The 14,356-nt window shown below is 51.3% G+C and overlaps 4 protein-coding genes across 4 annotated transcripts; 3 read left to right on the top strand and 1 right to left on the bottom strand.

Annotated features, from left to right (window-relative positions):
* Positions 1 to 3,409: 3,409 nt before the first annotated feature.
* Positions 3,410 to 6,033, top strand: PFICI_03533 (uncharacterized protein; the record flags this gene model as incomplete). The annotated part of the gene is made up of 4 exons (XM_007832114.1): positions 3,410 to 3,787; positions 3,928 to 5,665; positions 5,741 to 5,867; positions 5,934 to 6,033. The coding sequence occupies 4 exons, from the start codon at positions 3,410 to 3,412 to the stop codon at positions 6,031 to 6,033; spliced, it is 2,343 nt and encodes a 780-aa protein (XP_007830305.1).
* Positions 6,034 to 7,953: 1,920 nt separating this feature from the next.
* Positions 7,954 to 9,024, top strand: PFICI_03532 (CDP-alcohol phosphatidyltransferase class-I family protein; the record flags this gene model as incomplete). Its single annotated transcript, XM_007832113.1, has 4 exons — positions 7,954 to 8,017; positions 8,131 to 8,232; positions 8,354 to 8,547; positions 8,656 to 9,024. The coding sequence occupies 4 exons, from the start codon at positions 7,954 to 7,956 to the stop codon at positions 9,022 to 9,024; spliced, it is 729 nt and encodes a 242-aa protein (XP_007830304.1).
* Positions 9,025 to 9,893: 869 nt separating this feature from the next.
* Positions 9,894 to 12,402, bottom strand: PFICI_03531 (Threonine--tRNA ligase; the record flags this gene model as incomplete). The annotated part of the gene is made up of 2 exons (XM_007832112.1): positions 9,894 to 10,102; positions 10,173 to 12,402. The coding sequence occupies 2 exons, from the start codon at positions 12,400 to 12,402 to the stop codon at positions 9,894 to 9,896; spliced, it is 2,439 nt and encodes an 812-aa protein (XP_007830303.1).
* Positions 12,403 to 13,286: 884 nt separating this feature from the next.
* Positions 13,287 to 14,101, top strand: PFICI_03530 (uncharacterized protein; the record flags this gene model as incomplete). The annotated part of the gene is made up of 2 exons (XM_007832111.1): positions 13,287 to 13,344; positions 13,503 to 14,101. The coding sequence occupies 2 exons, from the start codon at positions 13,287 to 13,289 to the stop codon at positions 14,099 to 14,101; spliced, it is 657 nt and encodes a 218-aa protein (XP_007830302.1).
* Between the last annotated feature and the right edge of the window lie 255 nt (positions 14,102 to 14,356).

Raw genomic sequence — 14,356 nt, 5'->3', positions numbered from 1 at the left:
AGACGACATATTGCATGGCCATTACTATTACTGTAGACTAGTGAGTATGGCCACGATGTCAACCTGTATCTGCCCTCGAGGAATATTATATGTCTTTTTCATACCAGGCTCTAGCGTCAGACAGATAAGCCGTCTTCCAATGTATGTCATTACCATGACGTGTGCCACGCCGTAAATCGTACATGTATCCATTATCCTACTGACCACCTAGAAGCACCTGCACCGCTAATAACTACCGGTCAACCGGTACGGAATAATATTGCAATCAAGGTTCGCCGTGGATGTTGGGCTGGCTTTGAGTGCCGAGACCACGACCTCAGCCAGAGAGTCTACCTGCATAGTAGTACATCATGTACACACCTCCTAATCTACTTTGGTAATATTATTCTTGCCCTTGGACAAGCATGGGGCACCTAGCTAATAGCACAATTGTTATATATCAGTTCTCGAATGATTCGGTAATATTAGACTGCGGTCCACGTAATAAACCCCTCGAGATGAGCCTCAACGCCCAAGGCAGGGGACGATGCACCCAAACTGCAGTCGACAAACTGTAGTGCGACCCCGTCGGAGATATATAGGAAAATGAAGTGCTCATTAGTTACAGCTGTACATTGATTTGCCTGGCGGATTCCCTTCTATGGATATGTAAATTGTCCCATCAAAGCCCATCCACTTTCCCATGTCTAGCTTCCTTCCGAGGCCCCCCTGCCACACCGTCGATCGCGCCGATTGTTTCGTTAGTGCTATGAAACAGAGCCGATTGGTAGTTGAAATCTTGAAAAACTTTGAGAGAAGGGAGGAAAGGGAGGGAGAAAAAAAAAAAAAAAAAAAAAAGACAACTAAGGCAATGTCGTGATAGTACGGTACTAATGATAGTTCCCAGCGTTTCCGCTGCCAATTGATCTTGATCATGGACCGAACCCCCGGCTCTGTCCGCCCTTTGACGCAACGCTTACACACTTGCAAAGTATGTGCTTCTATGGATGATCCAGGTCATTGATACCAATGGTAGTGGCCAACGTGCAAGTCCACTGGAATTGACCTGAATCCTCCCGTAGATGGATACTTGTAGATAGCATAGGTACGTTGCTGGCAAAAAATCCGCACCCCCTCTTCCTTTGTGTCCCTATGAGGAGCCGCCTGGGATATGAAGGGATCGTCGTCTTGTACAACAAGGACAGATGAACTGTGAGCGTCTAGTGCCACAATTTCATCCATTCACTTACACGCATCGCGGATTCAGCACCAGTGCACAAATCTTACCAAATTTACTGTTGTGTATAGCCTGTCAACGAATATTCCATACCACAAACATCATCAAGGCAGGCCAATTGGTCTTGATGGTAAGCAGAGTTCATGTCCTGATTTTCCTCCTCTTCCTTTTTTCTGGTGCTACCCTCGACGACCAGGATGCTTACAAGTTGGTGTCTGTATGTATGTAGTCACAGCTGCTGATCTATTTCATTCAGCACAGCGCCTACCTCACCTACTAACTACCAGACGTATCTTCTGTCGCTCCTGGCCGTCGGCAGCCCGGCACCTTTCTTTTGCGGTGTCCACGGGTACGAGAGAGTTGCACATCAATCATCAAGAGACGCAGCAAACGTTTCGCCTTGACCCAAACAGCCTGATTTCCCCCCTTGTTCCTGTTTTTCTTTCTCTCCTTCTTGGCTTTTCTCTTTCGGCTTCTTCTGGGGCAGCTTACCGCTTGGAGAGACCCAGTCAATCAAATCCTGTAGTGTAGACTGTCTCTCCTTCATCGCTTGCTCATCCTTCTTTCTCTTCATTCCCTCTCCCCTGGTCTGGTTGGGTCTACACTGCCCTGGTTTGTCGTTTTCCTTCCGCTGCTAGTGCTGTAGGTAGCCAAGGACCCGTGCCAGGAACTGGCTTCTAAGCTGACGGGGCCGATTAGAGACTGTCGTTTCCGCCGACCGGCCCTTTACCACCCCCTGGTTCCTGTCCCATATCAAACGAGGGAGCCCAAATAGTAGTGCATTTTCCCACCTAGTCTGCAAGGAATTCGTACTCGGTACCCGCTCAGGCTCCAGCACTGAGGCACAATACGAAGGTAGCAAGTAGACGTCATCGCCCCGATCGTATCCCGCCCAGGGTAGCTGTGAGAGCTCTTTCGAGGGTTGCACCACATCAGAACCGCCGAACGCTGCGACCTTGATTCTTGCTGCTTCTGCTGCAGCAGCAGCAGCAGCGGACCCCCCATCACCTCCATCCACCCACTCATCCCAAATACCCCTGCCCTGCCTTCTTTTCTGCAGCCCAGCGGCTGGAGAGGCAGGCAGTGTTAAAACCACCACCACAAGAATACGGATCTGCTTCGTGTACGTAGTAGTACCTACAGTGTCTACCTGCCCTTCCTACATCCATCCACTGTCCACCTACATCCCGGGCGCTGGTTCAACCAAGGAGGGCCGAGCAGAAGAAGCCCGCCAGCCTGGCCGCCCGCCCAGTCGAGTTGCAGATCCAGTATCGCATATACGGCCGACAAACTCTCCTAACCTCGTCTTTAGTCGCCTCGGTCGTCTCGAGAACCAGCAGCCAGATCATCCATCTTTCATTGCACTTGAGGCTATCTATTGCCCTGCAACAGCGCCCGCGCTCGACGCCGTTCTTCTTGGATTGGCGGCTCGCCGAGACGACTAGTCTAGTGCAGCCATTAAAGAGTGAGGGAAGGGATTCGAGGTGCAAGGACCTGAAGGCATATGCTTCCCGCTAGAAACAAGGTCAAGCTCCAAAGCTCCACCGAATCACCGATCCATTGATACTGGATACATACTGGACCCTCCCTACACTATCCACCCGGTTTTCAAAGCCCACCGCAATCAAGTCGACCGTCAAGAAACTGGTTGAGCTAGGATAGGGACAAATTATCTCTACGCGTCCTGCCATTTCTCAAAATCGCTGCCGTACCCCCTTCTTTCAATTCCTCACAGACGGGCCAACAAAAGAGGGAAGAAGGAAAAAAGTCAACACTTGTCAACTTTCCCCCCCCCAAAGCACCAACTTTCGCACTTTGTGTGCCTGAGTGTTGTACAAGACCGTATACGCGGAACGGCCGAGTCCTTTACCTTGCCTCTCGCAGACGCTAAATCGCAATTGATCTGATTGCACATACACCCCTCTTAACCAACCAAAAGCGCCTCCCGCCACGTCCCGCAGTGTCGATCTTGAGTGCTTGCACCAGTGCCAGCTCGGCAGCAGCAGCAGCAGCAGCAGAAGAGCACCTCGATAGGCCGTGACCAAAACTTACTCGATTAGTCGCTTGTTAAATATAAGAAAGGGGAGAGCATAAAAAAACACCACAGCGCATCTCGACTTGCTAGTTCGCTTTTCGAAAGCTTCTCACGAATTTTAGACTTCTGGACAGCTTTTCGAAGGCGGTTGAGCAGCTATGGCGCCGTCATTCCTGAACTTTAAGGAACTTCGCCGACGGTCGCGGGCCAGCTTCAAAACGGAGCGATCCAACACTGATAATTCGAGTAACGACAACGACGACGGCAGCCATGACACAGCGCCAACAACTGGTACCGTCACACCAGCTTCGCTTGCCACGCAGTCGGACTTGGCCTTGAATTTGCAAGTCAAAGACTCGGTGGCTCCTCCACTGCCAGGCCCTCAGAGCAGACCACCGCTGCAAACGCAACCAAACAAGCGTTTTAGCGTCTCTGGCATGACTGGACTGGGCTCTCCGGTAATGAATGGCACAAATAAGTCTTTCGCAGTATCCCACTATGCTCCGCGCATCACCAATGTGACAGAGAACTGCTGGGTAAGTGGCATGCTATAATGACATTCCCTTTCTGACTGGCTTCATTTGTTCCAACCACTCCTTGACAATCTCGCCCTACTGCCGCGCAATCTGCGCCCTGGTGCTCGCACATGAGTAGACATGCTAATGGACATTTCTAGGTCTCGCAAAAAGTGCTCTTAGTGAACGGCACAATTGGTGATCCAACACACAATACCTTGGACGGAACGGTGACGGTATCTCGGCTCGACGACGGGTTCCCCCCAACTTTCTGGCCAGTGTACGAGTCGCACTTCAAGACATTAGTATACCTGACGCCGGGCGCAAACAGGTTGCGCTTCGACTTCAACAGCCCGAAGCTGAGCAACTCTGGCTCTTCCAATCCCATCCACAGCTCCTATCTTACAGTACACATGGTCCCTCCCATGAACTCGCCCCCATTGCAACTTGCAATCCTTGTCGCCAAGGACTCTCCAGCAACCTTCGATGCTGTGCCAGCACGAGCGGAAAAGGAAGGCAATGGACTGGAAACCGCGATTCGCAAGTTCCGCACAGCTGCATACTTGTGGCAGGCATTCACTGCAGAACAAATGTCAAGAAACAAGTTTGGTCGTCGTGTGTTCCGCTTTGAGGAGGAGTGGACGACGGGAACGACCAACCAGAGGGATCTGGAAATGGGCACCATGCGCTCGGAAGCGCGTATTCATGTCATCCGGACCGACAGGACAGTGGCCGAAATTCGAGACCTCGAAAGAGCCCAGCAGAACCCAAAGGCGACCAAAAAGGGTGAGCTGTACGACATTGCTGCCGAAGCCGTGAAGAACTATTTCAAACCTCTGCCTGGCCAAAAACAGTATGTCTCAGTGTTGATCCTGGATGCTCATTGGGACACGACTTCCAAGACGGTTGTCGGCCATGCAGCACTAGGCGGCAACGCTGGAGACCTGCAACTGGCCATTTTTGGATCGCACTGCCTGCAGAGCTACCCGACTACTTTTGAAGAAGTCGTGCCTGCTTTCACAGATTGCACACCAACGGACATTAATCATGTTGCCAATGATTGCAACGAGGCCGGAAGTTCATGGGAGGCGGCGAACATTGGCATTGGTGCACACTTGCACGAGACAGGCCACTTGTTTGGCTGCCCCCATCAGGAGAATGGTGTGATGCTCCGAGACTACGTCCGGTTGAATCGGACATTTGTGACACGTGAGGCCTACAGCACGCGGACCAAGTCGAAAGGCGGTTTGGTCCTACAATCGGATGAATGTACTTGGCATAGGCTGGATTGTCTACGGTTCAGGAGCCACCCCTGTTTCAGGGCGCCTAATGACCCAGTGCTCAATGTCGACGACAGCGTTACGGCATGGCCCGTAGATGATGGCAAGGTCTTGATCGCTGCGGCGACCGGAGTCGCCTATTGCGAGCTCTATCCAGAGGGCGACGACGTTTGCCACACGTGGATTGAGTATCCTGCAGAAAATGGCGGAGTGCAGCGAAATGTGACGCTTACCGAAAAGGAGCTGAGGGAGCGACTGCCCGAGGATAAACGCGACAAAAAGCTGAAGGTGTCGTTCAAGTCGTACGGCGGCGGTTCTCTCGATATTGAAGATTTTCATGTCCTGTGTTCCAAGGCGTCGTCATTGAAGCTGTCATTTGGCATCGGTCCTCTCGCCAAGATGGCCTTCCGCGGTAGCAAGCTAGGAATGTCTCAGATGGAGGGTAGCGAACCGCAAGAATTCATCTTCAGCAGCGCAAAGGAATCGAACCGTGTGCTCTCCAAGATTGTCTTCTATCACGGCTATGCCCTTGACGGCATGGAGTTTTTCTACGACGATGACTCTAGCCAGTTATTTGGCAAACGTGGAGGCAAGGCGGGCGGAGACTCATTCGACATGAGTATGTTTCCATGATCCCTCACACCATGCCCTTTTTTTTTTAATGATTTTGCTAATCGTAATGATCCCCTCGCAGACATTCGCCGTGGAGAATACATCACAGGCTTTGTAGTGCGCTCTGGCTTTTGGATTGATGCCATTCAGGTTTTGACGAGCACGGGAAGAAAGTCGCCCATGTATGGCAATGCCCATGGTGGATCCCAGTAAGTTTCCCCAAAGCCGCCTCTTAGGTTGAGGACGAAGTGTGAACTAATATTTACTTGTTATAGACGTACATTATTGCCTCCTCGGGGCTACACGGTCTGTGGAGTTTCTGGATCCTGCGGCAACTGGGTTGACGGTTTCTCAGTTATCATCACTCGATGGTAAACGAATCACCACAACGTCGTGTACAATTGTACCAAGCGTTTTTTCTTTTTCTTTTTTACATCACTTTTGCGGGCAACATGCCTCTTGGTGTTGCTCATTCATTGCCTTTTCCAGACCTGACCCAGGAGGGGGAAAGGATGTCGTAGGGCGGCTCGTGGTCATAATACCCATTTTGTTTTGTTTTGTCTTTTCTTCACTGTCAGCCGATGGACGGCGCACTTCCATTTGCTTCAGTCTGGTTTCTCCCTCTCCGGACATACCAGGGGTACCGGCTCGCATCAGGATGTCAACTCATCCGCTAGCCTGTAAAATCGCCATGGCGCCAAACATTGAAATACTTGGACCACGGGTCTACATATCAAGGATATACAATAGACAGGATCATAGGAAAGAGTCATGGGGTTGGGCGTAATGTTGTTATTACCGCTATACAATAATGCACACGAACATAGAGGTGTCTTCAGGGGCGTCATTGGCGGAGAACTGTTCTGCACGAGAGACTCAAAAGGTAGGCTCGATAATCAGCAGTTAGTTGTCGAAAGAAAATTCCCAAGAGGGGATGCATTTTGCATACATTTGTGTGTCGTGAATTACAACGAGAGAATGGCTTGCATAGGACGACAACAACTGTTTACAATGCAATATTTTCATGGGATGAGATGACCCAAAACAAACAAGAGAGGAGCAATATAATCCTAATGATTGTGTCCCCCCAAGCACACCACCTGGATACTGCGTATAGCTAGCTGTACCTATCGACAGGTATTACATAGCGAGTGCAGTACGTAGTACATAGGTTCCCCGATATTAAGATCTAATGCAGTCAGCTCAATATCTATTCGGCAATCTGGCGATCTTCAAGATTGATTTGCTAGGATTAAGGATTGCCAGTGTCTACTAGTTGATCTGTATCTTCAAGTCTTGTGTGCTTTGTGTAGGACCAGATTCTATTCCGTACTACTACCATGTATCGATCGAAAACCACATGCATGCATAGTGACAAGCGAGTTACGTACAACAGCACTTGAGAGTGGAGTCGGCGGGCTGAGACCAGATCAAGCCAAACATGGCTTAGCGGAGGGCACAAATGACGGCATCAACTTGAGTCTTGGTGACCTCACATAGGCGCTGGCAGACTGGGCAGGTACCTACGGCACTCAGTGATTGACTGGCTAATAAAATTGACTGCGCGTTTGATTGGCATGGAATAAGCCAAGGAAGGTCAAGCAAGTCGTGGACGTGTGACGTGGGTACCTGGCTTTTTTTTTCTTCTTTTCCTCTCCCTCCATCCCATGGCTGCACTGCCGAATTGAATTACTGGGACTGAGCCCAAGGCCAAGCCAAAAACCAAAGTGTTGGCGGAATATGTATATGTAATTGCTTTTTCCTTTTCAATTTCTCAGCTTCATAAGGAATTAAATCAAATCGTGACTCCTTCATTGACTTGTTTGTCTTTTCTCTGGAAATTCAAATATATAATTTCTATCATTTCTCTCAAACTCTTGTCCGTCTATTTACTGTCTGAGGAGAATCCAAGGACGCAAAGTCGCAGCTCTCTGCCTTGGTCGACTCACCAACGAAGACGGCACTTCGCAATTTTAACGTACCTTACCTAGGTACCTTTAGTTCTGTCGCGGGAGCACCAGTGACTTAATCAGACTTAATCAAACTTGATTGACTGACGCAAAAGACGGTGTGCTGGTTTGGTTTCTACTACGGAAACTTTGGCAATTTGGACTTGCGCAACCTTTCTTTCAATCGACAACCTCGAAACAAGAAGAACTACTCCTACTACTACTACTACTACTACTACTACTACTACTACTACTACTACCACCACTACCCACAACACTGCAAGATCACGACACCTCTACCTTTTCCAGCATCCCTCTCTCTGTCTCTGTCTCTGTCTCTGCAAACATGTCCAAGAGAACGAGCGCTGGCAATGGAGCCGTCTCCAAGCAGGCTGGCGAGGTCGCAACCGGTTAGTCGTTCCTCTCGTGTCTTTTCCCCTTCTTCCATATATCGCGTCCGGAGATCATACGCATGAAATCACAACAACAACAACAACGACTGACAATATGCCTTGCTATACAGAACTTTCCCACGATAGACAGAAGGATCTTCTGAGCTCTGCTACCGGCCACTTTTCGCTCGTCAGAGCTCTGCACATGGCCGATTACATCACAGAGATGAATGGTATGGCGAAAACTGCTTCCTTGCTCCAAGACCGCCCCCACCCTCCGTGGTCTCTCTCTGCCTTTGCTGCTGCACCTCATTTGTAGAGAATATGTGCTAATAAGAGCGCGTCTCTTCACAGGTTTCTGCGGTGTCATGTCCGTCTTCTCCTCCCTCCGCTACTGTCTCGGTGACCCGACCGACAAGCACAATCTCTACCTCGCCTTGGCATTCTTGCCCTTTGGATTGTTCTTTGACTTCATGGACGGGCGCGTTGCAAGATGGCGCAAGAAGAGCAGCATGATGGGACAGGAGCTTGATTCCCTTGCTGACCTGGTATGTCCCCAATTGCCCCCCTACCCCCCTTGAGGTTTCAGACGCGTCAATGGCGACTTGAGACTATCTCTTGCTGTTACAGTAAGATGGCTGACATGCTCTCAACAGATCTCCTTCGGCCTTGCCCCGGCCTGTGTCGCTTTCTCGCTCGGCCTGCGCACGACGCTGGACCACGTCTTCCTGGCCTTCTTTGTGCTCTGCGGACTGACCCGTCTCGCCCGCTTCAACGTGACCGTGGCCAATATCCCGCACGACGCATCCGGCAAATCGAACTACTTTGAGGGTACCCCCATCCCCACCACACTGGGCCTCGACGCGATGATGGCGTACTGGGTGTCGCAAGACTGGATCTTGGATCAGGTGCCATTCGGTGTGTGGTTCCAGGGCACCGCTTTCGAGGTGCACCCCATCGTCGCACTGTTCGTCGTACACGGCAGCCTGATGATCTCCAAGACTCTTCATGTGCCCAAGCCCTAAGTTCGGTCAAGGCAATCGTGGAGGGGTGCGCAGCCGTGTGGGATATATTCCAGGGGTTCTAGGCTCCTGCAAGGATGAAAACCAGAAACTACAGAATAATTTGCGCCATGGAGCATACCTTGTTATTTCCGGTTTTCGTAGAGCATGAGTTGTCACGAACAGCAAGGCATATTCATGACATGGCAAAGGGCTTTCGGTTGCATAATGACTTACTCGACAATGTCAGCTTATAGAACGAAACGATGATGAAATACGATGTCCCATCTTCCCCCGGGCTTGTTCCTCAACTCGTTCACAATATCTCATGTGCTGTCTCAATTCTACACCAACCAGTATCAAGAGGCGTGGACAACAGCTAGGCTACCTTGCATTTCTTGATTTAAACCGAGATGTAAGTCGTTGTCGATATATTGGTTTAAGTTTTCTTTTTCTTTTTCTTTTTTTTTTTCCGTGAAGATTGTAGTAATAATGAATGACGCTACATGCGAGCTGGTCTCTTTGGAAAAGGGAAAGACACTGGCAACGCACATATGCAATCCATCTATCAGTCCAAGGGGGGCCTTGGTGCTTGGCTTCCGACATGTTCACCACGAGGTGTACAGTACGGCTCAGATAATGAGAATGCTAGCCATGGCTTGGCGACGGGATTTGGCCGGTATCAATTTGTTCCTCGGAAATTGGAAACTCATGGATCTCTGTGAGCATGAGTTACATCAAGAAATGGGGCATAAAACAGTCAAGACATCCCTGCCATGTCATTTCTTTCTTTTTTATTTGTCTAGACAAGATCCGCTCGCTATAAGCTCTATCTAGTCAAGGCTTGATGCATGTATAGTATCATTGCAGAAAACACGAGTGGCACTGCTGATTTAGGCCTTTGCTTCCTCTGTAGCCTCCTCCTTGGCAGCCGGCTTGACAATCTCTGGGAAGGGGTTGTACGAGCCACGGTCTCCCTTGAGCGCCTTGAGCTTCTCAACGGCCTCGTCAAGAGCAATGGGCTTGCCACGGTCCTGGGCCGAGGTGTCGTCGCGCCATCTGACGTTGACCTGCCTGCCCTTCATTTCTTCGTCACCAACAACTAGATCGTGTGTTAGCAAAAGTCATATTTCAAAAGCACTTGAGGGGGGGGGGGGCCTTTTTAGACTTACCAAAGATGAAGTTGTACTGGCTCAATTGGCCGGTACGGATCTTCTTTTGCAGGGTGTTGCCGCTCAGGTCAACATCGATGTAAATACCTGCAGCGTGGAAGATCTTCTGGACCTCCTGGGCATAATCATAGAATCCGACACCAACGGGAACGACAAGAATCTGTCGGGGGGACAACCAGAAGGGCCACTTGCCAGCATAGTGCTCGCAGAGAATAGCAGTGAAACGCTCGATACTGCCAGCCATGGCTCTGTGGATCATGACGGGACGAGCACAGCCAGGGGAGACTTGCTTGACGGGCCTCTCATACTCCTTCTCCTTGGGAGCCTCGGTGGCCTCGGCGGCCGGGGCCTCGGCCTTTTCTCTGGCGGCCTTGGCCGAGTCGATCACTGCTTGAGGGTTCTTGACCTTGACCTTGGGCCCTTCCGCTACCTTGGCCGAATCCTCCTTCTTCTGAGCACCGTCCTTGGTCATGTACTCGAGGTTGAAGTTAACTGGCTGCACGAAATCGAGCTGAATGGTGGCACATTGCCAGTCACGTCCCAAGCAGTCGACAATTGTAATGTCAATCTTGGGTCCGTAAAAGGCGCCGTCACCAGCGTTGAGAGTCCATGCGCCGCCTCCGCTGGCTGTGAAGCCATCAAGAGACTCGCGTAGTTGAGCCTCGGCCCTGTCCCATGTGGCAATCTCACCCATGAACTTTTCAGGCCGAGTGGAAAGCTTCAGCTTGAAGGTCATGCCAAGGAGGCCGTACATCTCGTGCAAGAAGTCGAACAAGTCGCTCATTTCGTCCTTGATCTGATCCTCACGACAGAAGATGTGAGCGTCATCCTGTTGGAATCTTCGCACACGAGTAAGACCAGAAAGAGCACCAGATGCCTCGTTTCTGTGCAGGACACCAAAGTCGGCAACCCGCCATGGCAATTCACGGTGAGACCTCTCACGGTGGCCGAACAGCAGACAGTGACCAGGGCAGTTCATTGGCTTCAGACCAAACTTGACGTTTTCCTCCAGGTCAATCACAAACATGTCGTCCTTGTAGTAGTTCCAGTGACCAGACTGCTTCCACAGATCGGCATTGTACATGTTCGGGGTAATGACCTCCTCGTAGCCACGCTTCCAGTATTGCTGGCGAATGTACTCCAGGAGCGTGTTGTAGATTCTGGCACCATGGGGCAGCCACATGGCAGAACCGGGGGACATGTCGCTGAAAAAGAACAGTTCCTGATCCTTGCCAATCTTTCGGTGATCCCGCTTGGCAGCCTCCTCCATGAACTTCTTGTGCTCAGCCATCTTCTTCTTATCGGGAAAGGAGATACCGTAGATTCTCTGAAGGGAGTCGTTCTTGGCGTCGCCCAGGAAGTAGGACGACGAGTTCTTCTCGACGGCAAAAGTCTCAATGCGACCAGTGTCGGGCACGTGAGGACCTCTGCAAAGGTCGATGAGGGGGCCGTTGCGGTAGACGGTGGTGGAGGTTCCATCGGGAATCTTGTCCTTGATGATGTGCTGCTTGTACTTGTTGTAGTTGAACATCTCGAGGAGTTCCTCCTTGGTCATGGTAAGGCGCTCGAACTTCTGCTTCTCCTTGACAATGGAAGAGACAATGGACTCAATGGGCTTCCAGTCGGTGTACTGGACAGCGGCATCGTTGGGCAGAGACATTTCGTAGTAGAAACCTCGTTCGATGGGCGGGCCAATGCAGAGACTGCAGCCAAAGCGTCTCTCGGCCGCCTCGCCCAAGATATGTGCCGACGAGTGCCAAAAGACCATCTTTCCCTGCTCATCCTCAAAGTCGAGCAGCTCGAGTTTGCAGCTGCGCTCGAGCGGCCTCTCCAGGTCCCATAGCTGCTCCTTGTCGCCATCTAGTCGTGCGACGACAGTGCGCTTGTACAAGCTGTTGCTGATGCCCTTGGCAATGTCTCCAGGTGTGGTCTCGTACGAGGTGCCCGCCTTGATGCTGCCATCGGGCATGGTAATGGTAATAGGTTCGCGGGGCTTCTTGGCGTACTCCTCATCCTGCCTCTTCTTGATCTTGTCGAAAAGGTCAAGTCGGTGCTGGAGGAAGTCGGGCTCGGGGGACAGGAGGAGGGGACCCGAAGACTCGTCGGCGCCAGCCTTGGGCTTCTTGTCGGCCTTCTTGTCCTTCTTGGGGGCAGCGGCCTTCTTGTCGCCGACGGCGAGGTTCTTCACGCCAGCGGCGGCTTCTTCGACTGCCTGCTTTGCTGCATCCATGCTGGGCAGGTCGACTCAACAGCGAGTGGGCGGCTGTGGCTTGTTCAGGAGGAGGAAGGTGTCTAGGGGGGAAGGAAGAGATATGTTGGGTTTTTGGTTTTAGGTGGGGGTGCCGTGGTGGTCAACTACACTAATAATTCATTGATCTTGAAGAGGGCAATTGAACAGCGCGACCGATTATTGCGGGGCGCAAGATATGTGTTTGAAAAGAAACCAAACCCCAGGCCCAAGCGAGTGAGTCGAGTAGTATATGAGTCACGGTCTAATACGAACGACTCAGAACAGCAGAGACCTCTCTGTGGTATTGTCCGAAAATCGCTGATCTCGTATAAATAAATATGAATCAGTCACAAGTGGCGCTGTAGCATGTCTCATAATAATTCTTGGCCTGGCGACTCGGCGCTGCAATTGGCAATGCGATATGCTGTGACTCTCTAACATCAAATAGGTCGACGTGGATGGATCAATTCCACCCCTCAAAGAGAAAAAAGGTGGGCGGTATATCGACTCCGCTGTCGTCGTTCGCTCCTGGCTAATGGTTCATTCAGATAAGAATGCTTATCGTTCCTGGGTGTGCCCCTCTTAAGTGGAGACAGTCGGTCTGTCTGGTATGTGCTTGGTTGGATCTGGCCGGGGAGTGGACCCCATCCATGTCTTTGGTCTCGTGGAATTTTGTAGTGCTTCGGTACCCGGAGAAATAATATTCAAGCTCTGGCAAAAAAATTCCCAAGGTGCCCTTGCAATACCTTGGTAGCGCTGCCTCAAGCTTCAATTGGCGAAAAGGAATTTCTCGTCGGACGCATTTCCGCGACACCACAGCCAACGCAAATTCGACGACAACCCAATTCCATATCGTCGAACACTCTCAATTAAAAATAAAAAAAATGTCGTTCAGAGGTGCGCCCAGAGGACGGGGCGGTTTTGGAGGCGGCAGAGGTGGTGGTAAGTTACATTATACTTGACAGTCAATACTCGCAACCACTGCCGGACTTTCTTCCTGTCGCACATTTACTTGTTGTATACACCAATTTACTACCAAATATAAAGAAAAAGTCTACCCAGTACCGCAGCATTGCTGACTTGCCATTTGGTTTCCACAGGCCGCGGAGGTTTCCAGCAGCGCGACTTTGGCCCCCCGGCCCAGATCCTCGAGCTGGGCTCTTTCATGCACGCCTGCGAGGGTGAGATGGTCTGCGAATCCACCAACCCCAAGGTCCCTCACTTCAACGCCCAGATTTTCCTCGAGAACAAGACGGCCGTCGGCAAGGTAGACGAGGTTCTTGGTCCCATTAACCAGGTCTACTTCACCATCAAGCCCAGCGACGGAATTCAGGCCACCAGCTTCAAGCCCGGCGACAAGTTTTTCGTTGGCAGCGAGAAGCTCCTACCTCTCGAGAAGTTCCTCCCCAAGCCCAAGCCTCCGCCGGGAGCTGCCAAGGTCAAGAAGCCCAAGGGTGCTGGTGGACGCGGCGGACGCGGTGGCCCCGGTGGTTTCTCCAGGGGCGGCGGCCGCGGTGGTGGCCGTGGTGGTCCTGGCGGTTTCTCCAGAGGTGGTGGCCGTGGTGGCAGCGGATTTGGTGGTAGCGGATTTGGTGGCAGAGGCGGCGGCCGTGGTGGTGGCGGCTTCAGCGGCAGCGGTGGTTTCAGCAGGGGTGGCGCAGGAGGCAGAGGACGTGGTGGCTTCAGCCGAGGTCGGTGATCGCATCTCAAATCTCGTCATTTGAGCTCGATCAGCGGCGTTGTGTTGTCACTTTTCATATAGGGTTCATGTGGTCAATATTACTCAAAAGGGCCGAGGCGTTCAGGGATACAATTGTCGCATTAGTTTCTTTTTCCTTTTGGGAGGGTCCAAACATACCAAGGCAGGATTGACCGAAAAAAAAAAAGTTCTCTCTAACATGAGTAATCGTCGTCACAATTAGACAGTCTATCTTCTCACCATCTTCAATCACCT

This window comes from Pestalotiopsis fici (assembly GCF_000516985.1).
Source record: "Pestalotiopsis fici W106-1 unplaced genomic scaffold PFICI_Scf_2, whole genome shotgun sequence".
Lineage (NCBI taxonomy): Eukaryota > Fungi > Ascomycota > Sordariomycetes > Amphisphaeriales > Sporocadaceae > Pestalotiopsis > Pestalotiopsis fici.
Note: the sequence above shows the minus strand (reverse complement) of the source record. Positions and strands in the feature narration are given on the sequence as shown.